General features: G+C 48.3%; 1 protein-coding gene across 1 annotated transcript in view; it reads left to right on the top strand.

The window, feature by feature from the left end:
* The window catches only part of LOC123640082 (C3 and PZP-like alpha-2-macroglobulin domain-containing protein 8), an 88,744-nt gene that overhangs the window by 35,906 nt on the left and 40,156 nt on the right, over nucleotides 1-12,682 (top strand). The window contains 6 exon segments of the mRNA XM_045554465.1: nucleotides 153-325; nucleotides 907-1,056; nucleotides 1,476-1,637; nucleotides 3,540-3,682; nucleotides 8,227-8,289; nucleotides 10,681-10,912. Coding sequence (XP_045410421.1) covers nucleotides 153-325; nucleotides 907-1,056; nucleotides 1,476-1,637; nucleotides 3,540-3,682; nucleotides 8,227-8,289; nucleotides 10,681-10,912 — 923 coding nt within the window.

The following is a 12,682-nucleotide window of genomic DNA, read 5'->3' as shown; positions in this document are numbered from 1 at the left end:
AGACAAAGGGCATTGCAAAAACAGAGATATGAGCCGTCTCAGTGCACAGACAGAAGCATAGCACGGGGTGAATTGGAGCAGCGATCAGATGGCCAAGGTTGCAGGTGGGATGCAGGAATTCACTGCCTGTCCCCATGCTTGACTGACCTCAGAGCCCCCTCCAGCCCCAGCAGCCGAGGTCAACGTGTGTGTGACCTCTCTCCGGCTGCCTGTGACTCCCAGCATGGTCCCCCTCGGCCGTCTGCTGGTCTTCTACGTCCGGGAGAACGGAGAAGGGGTTGCAGACAGCCTCCAGTTTGCAGTCGAGACCTTCTTTGAAAACCAGGTAGAGCATTGGGGACCAAACCGGGGACATGGGCACATGCCACAGGGGTTCTCCAGGGTGTCACCACGGTGGCAGGGTGGGCTGTCATATCTGGGACTCAGACTCCCTGTGGCATTGCAGGCACGACTCATGAGGGCTGCTCCATCTCTAGGAATTACTGCAACATAAGTTCCATCTTTACTGAGGTGTGTCCTAAAGTCGCCCAAATGGAGATCATATTCCTAACACGCAGGGAAAGCGGTCAGCTGTTCTCTGCCCTTGCTGAACTCTCAACCTAAGGGACAACACTCATGTCCCCAACAGCAGGCTCAGCTCCCTGTCCCCTCTCTCTGCAACCTTCAAAACAAAGTGCCACATGCTCTCAGCTGGCACCTGCCTCCCTAGCACCCCTCCAGACCTCCCTGTCTCTTTCCTGTGTCCTCTGCACGAGGACCCCCTGCCAGTCGTGGCATGGACCAGTTCCACCTGGGTGACAAAGCCAGGGTCCTAGCTGGGCTGGCAAGGACCAACTGGATGGGTGGGGCAGGAGAGACACCGTGGATCGGACCAAGCTACCGATGTCCTGCTGTGTTTATGTCCAGGTTTCAGTGACGTATTCAGCCAACGAGACCCAACCCGGGGAGGTCGTTGACCTGCGGGTCAGGGCTACAAGGGGCAGCTGCGTGTGTGTCGCTGCTGTCGATAAGAGCGTCTACCTGCTCAGATCAGGCTTTCGGCTGACTCCTGCCCAGGTGAGCTCTGGGCTCTAGCACCTACCTCCGTGGAGAGGCTTCCCTCTCCTCGCTCTCCCCGTCCCATCCCCCTTTCCAATGCGTGAAGAGCTGGATGTGAAATCAGATTTGCTTTCTGCATTGAGTTCATTTCTCAGGGAACCCAGTGGGTTTCTCTGGTAAATTCTTGTGGCCACTTTGGTGCAGTTGCAAGAGGTCAAGTTCATCAGACCCTTGCAACATGACATTGGACCAGGTCCCGTCCCTCTGGCTCCAGTTTGCCCATTGTAAAATGGGCCGGTGCCACCAATGCCCACCTCCTAAAGTTGTTACAATATGATGTACATGGAAGGAGGTTGGGATGGAAGCATGCTAGACGTATGAGAGCCAGTTTGGGTTGTAAAGAAAACCTCAACTCACCAGTCCCCTTATGCCTGCAGGTTTTCCGGGAACTGGAAGATTATGATGTTTCTGATACGTTTGGTGTGTCCAGGGAGGACAGACCCTTCTGGTGGGCTGGGCTGACGGCCCGGCGACGCCGGCGCTCCTCCGTCTTCCCGTGGCCCTGGGGCATCACCAAGGACTCCGGGTTTGCCTTCACCGTAAGGAGAGGTGGTCTCAGATCCCTCTGCCCCCTTGAGCTCCTCTTGCCTGGACACAAAAGGTGTCAGGGATCCAGGGATGACTCAGAGCAGAAGTTTCCAGACTCTTCTAACTGCAGAATTTTTTGTCTGTTTGTTTTAAAGAGAGGGTCTTGCTCTGTTGCCCAGGCTGCAGTGATGTGATCACAGCTCACTGTAACCTCCAACTCCTGGGCTCAAGTGATCCTCCTGCCTCAGCCTCCCAAGTGGCTGGGACTATAGGCATGCGCCACTGTGCCTGGCCAATTTTTCTATTTTTTGTAGAGATGGGGTCTCATTCTTGAAAGGCTGGTCTGGAACTCCTAGCCTCGAGCCTTGGCCTCCCAGAGTGGTGGAGTTACAGGCGTGAGCCACATGCCTGGTCAGGGTTCTTTTTGTTTGTCTCCAGTGAAAGGTCACAAGCAGATCCTCTTGATTTGCAAAGCACATGAGAGCAGAATCTTATGCATGTAAATGGTCAGGTTCAAACTGGTAACTTGAACTTGTTATGGAGCAATGACGTTGAGGGTGCTTTGCTGGAAGGAAACCTTCTCACCGGAAGCTGTGGGTCCTGGGAGCACACGTTAGCATGCGGAGCATCTGCCCTCAAATGCTTGTCCCGTTGGTGGGTGCCTTTCAACCTGGTTTTAAAAATCACTTCAAAGGCATTCTTCCCTCCCCCAACCTCTATTGCTTTTATTATGGAAAATTTCTAAATATACAGAAAAGTTGAATGAATTAGCCAACAAACACCCACATACCCACCACCTAGTTTTCACAATTCACATTTTGCTTTATTTGCCACCCCGGCAAATTTTTTTTTAATGACGTTTCCATTACATGTATGTGGACTGTCTGACAGTTTGGGCCCAGGCTTTTGGAAATCAGAGGTGATGCCTCTGTGTGAAAGCAACTGGGTTTAAATTCCTTGTTCACACATTCGAGTCATCCCAGTCTAGCGTGGGTCAGTCTTCTCTTCAATCCAGTTTCTCCCAGTAATTTTGCAGTGATGCAGGTAATAATGAAAGTGATCATTGTGGCTGGGTGCGGTGGCTCACGCCTGTAATCCCAGCAGTCTGGGAGGCTGAGGCAGGAGGATCGCTTGAGCTCTGGAGTTCGAGACTAGCCTGGGCAAAAGTAAGACCCTGTTTCTACCAAAAATAGAAAAAAATTAGCCAGGCATGGTCGTGTGCACCTGTAGTCCCAGCTACCTGGGAGGCTGAGGCAGGAGGATCACTTAAGCCCAGGAGTTTAAGGTTGCCGTGAGCTACAATGACACCACTGCTCTGCAGCTGGGGTGACAGAGCGAGACTCTGTCTCACACACACACACAAAAAGTGATTATTGCAATCACAATTTTTGGCCCTTGGTCCGGGTCAGGGACAGGGCCAACTGATTATATTTTCTAATTGAGGTGAAATTCCCATAATGTAAAATTCACCATTTTAAAGTGCACAATTCGGTGGCATTTAGTACATTCACAGTGTTGTGCAACCACCACCTCCATCTAGTTCCAGAACATTTCCATCACCCCAGTAGGAGACCTGTCCCCACCAGCAGTCACTCCCCACTCCCCTCCCCACCCCCTGCAACCACTAATCTGTCTCTATGGCTTTGCCGGTTCTGGACATTTCATGGCAATGGAGTCACACACTACGTGGCCTTTTATACCTGGGCCAATGGCTTTTGGTCCTCTCGGGCCTGGATGGTCACAGGGTCCCATGACCTCCTCAATTTGTGCCACCAAGCCTAGAACTGAAGGATGATGCCCTGAGGCCTCCCAGCAGCTGGGTGGGCGGACACAGGTGTACTCATTCCCATGTGCCTCTGGGACTGTCGGCATCCACTTCCCCACCGTTGGTTTGGGCATTGTCTGTTGCCTAGGAAACGGGACTGGTGGTGATGACCAACCTCGTGAGCCTGAACCACCGGCAGGACGGTGGCCTGTACACTGACGAGGCTGTCCCTGCTTTCCAGCCCCACAGCGGGAGCCTGGTGGCAGCAGTTCCTTCCAGGCACCCCCCCAGGTAATGGCCTGTGCCTTTAGCAAGGTTTATTCACCTTGGAGCTATTGGCTTTGGGACTCATCTTAATCTTTCCTGGCTGCTTTAACAGAATACTACAGACTGGGTGGCTCATAAACCACAGAGATTTGTTTCTCATAGTTCTGGAGGCTGGGAAGTCCAAGATAAGGCACCAGCAGATTTGATGTCCAGTGAGGATCTGCTTCCTACTTCATAGATGGCACCTTCTTGCTGTGTCTTCACGTGGTAGAAGGAGTTGGGGACTCTCTGGGATCCCTTTTATAAGGGCACTAATCCCATTGCTGAGGGCTTCACTTTCATCACCTAATCACCTCCCCAAAGCTCTGCTTCCTAATACTATTACCTTAATAGATTTCAACATATGAATTTTGAGGGGGACACAAATATTGCATCCATTGCTTGGCTGGGTCATTCTTGGTGCTGGGGGCTGTTCTGTGCATTGCAGGGTGTTGAGCAGTGTCCCTGGCCTCTACCCACTAGATGCCAGTAGCACTCTCCCCAGTTGTCAACTCAGAAGGTCTCCAGACAGACATTGTCCAATGTCCCCTGGAGGGCCATTGGCCTAGTGGGCTGGGACACCAAGGACTTCATGACCCCCCAGTTCTTGGCCCTGCCCCAGTTCCCCAGTGTACAAGATTGGGGATACAGAAGAGAGAAGATGCATCAGGAAAATTGACCTGTCTGTGGACAGAGGGATCCTGGCACAGTGAGAAGCCATTGTCTTGAGTTAGACGCCAAGTAATTACCTTTCAGTCTTCTTTATTTTACATATAAACACTTAAGCCTTTAGAGGGTTATGAATTTTCCTCTGAGCACTGCTTTGGCTGCACCCACATTGTGTTATGAAGTATTTCCATTATTGCTTGGTTCCAAATAGGTTCTAGCTAGTGGAGTGTTTGGGCTATGACTTGTCCAGAGGTGTTTTAAATTTTCAAGTGATTTCTTTTCATGATTATTTGTATATGTTTTTTAAATTCATGTCAAATGTGTACTGCAGCCAATGAAAACATGGTCTGTATGCTAGTCATCCTTTGATTTTTATTTTAGAGGCTTTCTCTATGGGCAGTTTTTGTAAATGCTTGGGTCTACTTAAAAAGAATGTCCAAGTCCCCATTATTGGGCGCAAGGCTCTCTATGCATGCTTTAGGGCAAGTCTGTTGGTGATGGTATCCAAATCCCCTATATTCTTACTCATTGTTTGGTTTGCTTGCAATATCAATTCCAGAGAGAGAGGCATTCAGCTCTCCCCCTTAGAATTGGGGCTTTGTCCCAAGCCCTCTCTGCACAGATCAGGAACGTTCTCATGCTCCTCCATCCCCTCCACAGCCTCAATCTCCCAGTCTCTTCCTGCTGGGACCACATGTTTACCAGGAGTGTTGCAGATGCATACGAATCCTAGTTTCCAAACTTCAATCAGGGCGACGGCAGACCAGGCCCCCTCCTGGAGTTTGGACACACATGGAAGCATTTCCAGTATGGGTTTGGAGGAGAGAGGTGGGATACTTGCCCTGGGGCCTCCATCTGCCAGCAGCCACCCTAGGGGCCCTCACCCACTCATGTGCATGTCGCTAAGATCTTGGCCTGGGGCAGGTATGGAAGCAGCTTTCTGACACTCAAAACTGTGCAGGAAGGTGTAAATCCCAATGCAGAAAGCCATAAGAAATGCCTTCAAAAGCCAGTGTCCATGTTTTTTTGTAATTGGAAAACACATCCTTATTCCGAGGACAAGGTATTTTTTTTTAACCATATGAATATGGTTACATTTTTTTTCAAACAGTATGAAGGGACATATAATGAAATTTAAGTCTCCCTCCTACCCCCAGATGTTCCATTCCCTTCTTCAAAAGCAACCATGGTGAATAATTTCTTAGATATCCTCCTTCTGTGCATAGACAGAATTTATAAAGAACATTAATAGAAGAATACTATAATACCATTCTGTACTCTCCTTTTTTAAGTTAACAATGAGCCTTGGAGATCATTCTATATCAGTCCATGCATGCTTACCTCACTTTTCACTGATATGTAATATTCCACCGATGAATACGCTATTATCTGATTAGCCAGTCCCCATCTGGATGGAGATTTGGGCTGTTTGCTAATGCTCACAGCACTGATGTGAAACCACTCTGTATCTGTGGATATTTCCAGGGTGCAGTGCTAGGAGAAGTATTGCAGATGGAAAGGATGTGACCACTTTAAATGGCCACATTTTGAGGACTTATTATTATCATTATTTATTTATTTATTTATTTTTTTGAGAAAAGGGCAGTCAGTGTCTGGGGAAGGTGAGCTCTGAGGCTCAAACAAGAATGAATGAAAGGCATTCTTTTTTTTTTTAACTGTGCTAAAAGTTTTATTAAAATTATTATTGCTTTTTGTTGGAGTTCCGATTACAAAGTTGCATGAGTTTTCATTTGTTTCTTCTAGCTTTTTTAATTTTTATTATTTTTTATTTTTTTATTTCAGCTTATTATGGGGGCACAAAAGTTCAGGTTATATATATTGCCCATGTCCTGCCCATCCCCCCAAGTCAGAACATTCAAGCGTGACCATTCCCCAGACAGTGCGCATCGCACTCATCATGTAGGTATACACCCATCCCCTCTCCCCACCCCCCACCTCAGTCCGATACCCAATTGGTGTTATTCCCAAATGTGCACTTAGGTGATGATCAGGGAAACCAATTTGCTGGTGAGTACATGTGGTGCTTATTTTTCCATTCTTGGGATACTTCACTTAATAGAATGGGTTCCAACTCTGTCCAGGAGAACCAAAGGGATTCTATATCACCATTATTTCTTATAGCTGAGTAATACTCCATGGTATGCATATACCACAATTTACTAATCCACTCATGAATTGATGGGCATTTGGGTTGTTTCCACATCTTTGCAATTGTGAGTTATGCTGCTATAAACATTCGGGTACAGGTGTCTTTTTTATAGAATGACTTTTGTTTCTTTGGGTAGATGCCCAATAATGGGATTGCTGGATTGAATGGTAGGTCTACTTGAATCTGTTTAAGGTATCTCCATATTGCTTTCCACAGGGGTTGCACTAGTTTGCAGTCCCGCCAACAGTGTATGAGTGTTCCTGTCTCTCCGCATCCACACCAACATGTGTTGTTTTGGGACTTTTTTTTTTTTTTTTTTTTTTTTGAGACAGAGTCTCACTCTGTTGCCCGGGCTAGAGTGAGTGCCGTGGCATCAGCCTCGCTCACAGTAACCTCAAACTCCTGGGCTTAAGCGATCCTACTGCCTCAGCCTCCCGAGTAGCTGGGACTACAGGCATGCGCCAACATGCCCAGCTAATTTTTTCTATATATATTTTTAGTTGTCCAGATAATTTATTTCTATTTTTAGTAGAGACGAGGTCTCGCTCAGGCTGGTCTCGAACTCCTGACCTCAAGAGCTCCACCCGCCTCGGCCTCCCAGAGTGCTAGGATTACAGGCGTGAGCCACCGCGCCCGGCCGGGACTTTTTGATAAAGGCCATTCTCACTGGAGTTAAGTGATATCTCAGTGTGGTTTTGATTTGCATTTCCCTGATGATTAGGGATGTTGAGCATTTTTTATATGTTTGTTAGCCATTCTTATATCTTCTTTTGAAAAATTTCTATTCATGTCGTTTGCCCACTTTTTGATAGGGTTGTTTGATTTTTTTCTTACTGATTTTCCTGAGTTCTAAATAGATTCTTGTTATCAGTCCTTTATCTGATGTGTAGTATGCGAAATTTTTTTCCCATTCTGTAGGTTGTCCGTTTATTCTCGTGACTGTTTCTTTGGCTGTGCAGAAGCTTTTTAATTTAATCAGGTCCCATTCATTTATTTTTGTTGTTGCTGTGATTGCCTTAGGGGTCTTCTTCATAAATTCTTTGCCTAGGCCAATGTCTGTAAGAGTCTTTCCTACATTCTCTTTTAGAATTCTAATCGTTTCACACCTATCCTCATATAGCCATCTAATCTTTGACAAAGCAGACAAAAACATACTTTGGGGAAAAGAATCCTTATTTAATAAACGGTGCTGGGAAAACTGGATAGCCACATGTAGAAGACTGAAACAGGACCCACAGCTTTCACCTCTCACAAAAATCAAATCACGGTGGATAACAGAATGAAAGGCATCTTTAGGAAACAGAACATAGCGTGAGTGGGAGGTGGAGAGTTCAATGTCATGGTGGGGAAGGGCATGGCAAACTCAGCAAGGGAAATTAGCAAAGGGCAGGACGTGGGGTGGTCCCTGTGGCCGTTCCTACCTTCTGCATCCAGGAGATAAGGCAACACTGTTGTTTTAAGGTGAACTCTGCCAAGCCTTTGATACCTTGCTTCCACTGTTCCTAATCAAGTAGGCTGTTAACCCTTCTAGGTAAAAGAATTAACAAGCTATGTCCTCATCAAGTAGAATGTTAACTGTGTCAGGTAAAAGAATGAACACATTCTATCTAATCAAATAGAATGTTAATCTGCCGAGCAAAAGATTTGTTGTGTCCGTGAAATTTTAATCTTTTTTTTTTTATATTCATAGAGCAGAGAAGAAAAAAAGGACTTTCTTCCCTGAAACATGGCTTTGGCGTTGTCTCAACATCAGGTACAGTAAGATTCCTCTCCTGTGCTGTCTGCTGGTTGGCTCAAAGGCACTCGTGCAAGTCCACGGAGTTCCCAGTGGGATGGGCAGAGCTGATGCCAGCATCTGAGTACGACATTGTGCATCTTTTTCTGATGCATAAAACAAAGCCATGAAGTCAGCCTTGACTCCCGCTGCAGCCTTGAACATCTGCCCGTGAAACATGAAATGTGAGGGCTTTGTGCCTCTCACCACTCCCTGTTGGGGTAACTCTTATCTGCTCTGTTTGCATAACGAGCTCATTACATGATTACAGTTGCCTGGAACATGAACGTGACCTCACCCTCTACCCTCCTCACTCCTCAGGGGACTAAGCTAATGCTCGAAAACAGGATGCTTTCCTCAGCACATTTCCACATTTTTTTTCTCTCTCTATTAATTCTCCTTGAAGCAGGAGTGCAGGGGCCAAATTTCTGACCAATGCAATTGGCTTTTTTCTCTGGACGCTTGGTGTCAGAGCACCAATGGGACTTGCAAAAGGTGGCAGTGCCTGCCCTGGTAAACCAGTTGGGCATGAAAGTTCTGACCCTCAATTCAGCATGCGCTGGCGGGTAAACTCACTTCTGAGCTGTGCCCTTCTAGGTATGCTGTGCTATGACAATGCTCCTCGTGTCCTCAGGGTGGGAAGGCTTAATTCCTGCTCAGAACAGGTCTGAGGTTACCGTGTTTTGTTCTGGGAGCTCAGTTGTAAGACAGACTGTCTGTCCATCATCACTCAAATGTAGCTATGTTTTAGGTGCTGGGTGATGTTTTTTTGGTGCCGAGGATAGCCGCTTGAACAAGGCAGACAGGGTCTCAGCACTCATGAAATTTTCGTTTTAGCTGGAGTAGACAGATGCCCAAAGAGTCGTCATATTGCAGTAGGGTCAGTGTTTTCAGGGAGGGTTGAGCACAGGACTTAGGAGGTGGAAGAGGGTGGTGGAACCCTTTTGAGAAGCAGAGAGAATCCGAGCGCTGAGAGGGGTGGTACGGCTGTGGATAGCACAGAAGGGCTGGAGTCAGGGATTTGGGATTAGGGATAGTCCCTCCCCTCTGTTGGCTGGAGCAAGGGTGACTCAGATGGGGAAGGTCTGAGACCAGGGTGGGGGTGCCTCTGAGCCCAGAAAAAGGATTGGTCTACTCTTTTTTTCCCCAATTTTTAAAATTGTGGGCAAAATCATATAAAATTTACCATCTTAACCATTTGTAAGTGTGCAGGTTAGTGGTGTTAAATACATTCATGTTGTTGTGCAACCATCACCACCATCCCTCTCCAGAACTTTTCCTTGTTCCCAAACTGAAACTCTGTCCCCATTAAACACTAACTCCCCATCCCCTCTCTGCCTAACCTCTGGCACCCACTATTCTACTTTGTGTCTCTGAGTATTTTTGGTTTTTGTTTTTGAGACGCAATCTTGCTCTGTTGCCCAGGCTGGAGTGCTGTGGCGTCATCACAGCTCACTGCAGCCTCCAACTCCTGGGCTCAAGCGATCCTCCCGCCTCAGCCTCCTGAGCAGCTGGGACTACAGGCGCTGCCACCACACCTGGCCCTGAGTTTGACTATACTAGGGACCTCATATAAGTCGAATTATACAGTATTTGTCTTTTTTGTGGCTGGCTTATGTCACTGAGCATAATGACCTCGGGTTCATCCATGTTGTAGCATGTGTCAGAATTTCCTTCCTTTGTAAGACTGAATAATATTCCTCATTTGTTTATCTATTTGTTTTCACTCGATAGACACTTGGGTTGCTTCTACGTTTTGTCTATTGTGAATAATGCTGCTATAACAGGCGTGCACAAATATCTCTTTGAGACCCTACTTTCAGTTCTTTTGGGTATATACCCAGAAGTGGAATCGCTGGATCATAAAACAAGGTTAGGTATTGATCGGTGCACAAAACTGTGACCAGGGGCCCCCAGGAACCTAACCCTGCATTTTCCCCAGGAGCCATTGTCTGGTGTTTGCCAATTCAGAGTCTGCGGCAACTTCATGGAATGTAGCTGCCACAAATAACGGGCTTCCACTGTATTTGAACCAACTCTCTGAACTTGCTCAGTATTCTTGGAGGACACCCTAAATGACTGGTCTCATCAATGGGGTAGCTTTCTCCCCCTAGACTGGGCAGAGCATGCACTGCCAAAGTTTGCATCCCAGAACCCATGTGCTGGTTGGTTCTATGTTCACAGTCACCATTGCTGTTTGCTGTTAGAGAGAGCCAGGGCTGAGGACCAGCGCTCCCATGTCACACACCTGCATGGGGCTTTCTATGCTTGTTTCTAAGGTGCTGGGGTGCCTCCCTGAGCCACACAGCCTGTGTTGTTCGTTCCCACCTGGCCCCGGAGAAGGCCTCATGGTTGTCCATCTCTCTGCAGTGACGCATCTGGTGAGGACACTCTTGGCGTGCAGGTCCCAGACTCCATCACCAGCTGGGTGGCCGAGGCTGTGGCCCTGTCCACCTCTCGGGGCCTGGGCATTGCCGAGCCCGCCCTGCTGAAGACCTTCAAGCCCTTCTTCGTAGACTTCACGCTGCCATCTCTCGTCGTCCGCGGGGAGCAGGTCAAGATCCCGCTCAGCGTCTACAACTACATGGGCACCTGCGCCGAGGTACTGGGGCCCCCAAATGCACGGCCTTTCCCCGTTTGCCAGGGGGCTGGGCCTGCAGCCGTGCTGTCAGGGAGGCACGTGTCGGTGGGGTCAGCCTGGGGGCTTTGGGGGTACACAGCATCTATGTTGTCAGGGAGGCAGGGGCCGGGAAGAGACCAGCCTCTAATTCACCAGCTGTCTAAGCCGGCAGGGCAGAGGTAGGGACGTGTGTGGGAGGGGGAGGGGACGTGTGTGACAGAGCCACCATCCCTACCTCCCTGGGCATGGGGGCAGTGGTATCATAAGTGATGACATGGAGCATTTTCTGGAAGGGGCCAAACTGTAGATATTTCAGTCTCTGCCAGACATACAATTCCTGATGCAGCAACTCAACTCGGCCACTGTAGCACGAAAGCAGCTGTAGACCATCCATGCCTCATTGAGTATGGCTATGTTTCAGTAAGATTTCATTTCTAGACACTGAAATCTAAATGCCATAGAATTTTTCCTTTTTTTTTTTTTTTTGAGATGGGGGTCTCGCTCTGTCACCCAGGCTGGAGTGCAGTGGTGTGATCAGAGCTCACTGTAGCCTTGAACTCCTGGGCTCGAGCCATCCTTCTGCCTCAGCCTCCTGAGTAGCTGAGACTACAGGCGCACACTACGACACCTGGCTAATGTTTTTATTTTTGTAGAGATTGGATCTCACTATGTTGCCCAGGCTGGTCTCGAACTAGTGGCCTCAATTGATCCTTCCAGTTTAACCTCCCAAAGTGCTGGGATTACAAGCATGACCCACCGCACCCAGCCTTGAATTCCATAGAATCTTCATGTGGCACAAAATATCATTCTTCTTTTAATTTTTCTCCCCCAACCATTTAAAAAAGGTAAAAAGCATCCTTAGCTTTTAGGTCCCACAGAAACAGGTGGTGGGTCAGGTTTGGGCTTTAGGCCTTAATTTGCAGGCCCCCAGGACAGCATCAGGAAATCCTGGTGGTCAACAGAGATGGCACTCAGAATCTCAGTCTGTACTTACAAAGTCACCGACCCTGGGCATGTCATTCGATCTGTTGGTGGATTGGCCGGTACCATCAAGCCCTAGGGGGTGGGCTTGGGGTGACCCTGAAGGTGGAGAAAGGGTGTCAGACCCTGTTGACGCCAAGCGAGGTAGAGACAGATGCTGGAGCCCCCAGCAGGTGGAGGCAGGATGCAGAACCAGTGTTTGGAGGCCAGCGGGACAGTGTGGCTGGGTTTCGGGATGCATTCGTTCCTCCCCACTTTTATAATCCTTGAGTGCTGGGTTGTCAGCTGAGAGGATGAGAGGGAGGGAGGAAGGACTGTCCATGGTTGGGGCAGCCCTCAGGGACAGCTGGACTCTGGGGACACCTCAGACCATCTCCTCTTGGCCCTCCCCATGTGCTCAGGGAGCCTCGAGCCTGTGGTTCATTCCACGCCTCGTTTGAATGTGAGCCTCAGTCTCGGGCCAATGATGATATTGGAAACCAAAAGATTCTATATCCAAAAAACCAGATTTCTGGCTTTTACTGAAAAAATGAGGGTATTTAGCCAGGGAGTTGTTGCAAATTCCAGCCACGGGGTGGCTTCGTTAGAGGACGAAAGGGAGGTGTTGTACTCAGAACCGCCAGGTAGTGGTGCCCAAAAACCCAGCTCCAGACTTTACCTTTACAGTCTATCCTTCTTTGTTGTTCTTTTTGTATGGACTATGGCCAGGAAGAACAGGATCCCAGTTTCAAGAAGACAGAATACAGCAGGCTCAGTCCCTGACCTGTAGGG

Source organism: Lemur catta, chromosome 1 (assembly GCF_020740605.2).
Source record: "Lemur catta isolate mLemCat1 chromosome 1, mLemCat1.pri, whole genome shotgun sequence".
NCBI classification, from domain to species: Eukaryota; Metazoa; Chordata; class Mammalia; order Primates; family Lemuridae; genus Lemur; species Lemur catta.
Note: the sequence above shows the minus strand (reverse complement) of the source record. Positions and strands in the feature narration are given on the sequence as shown.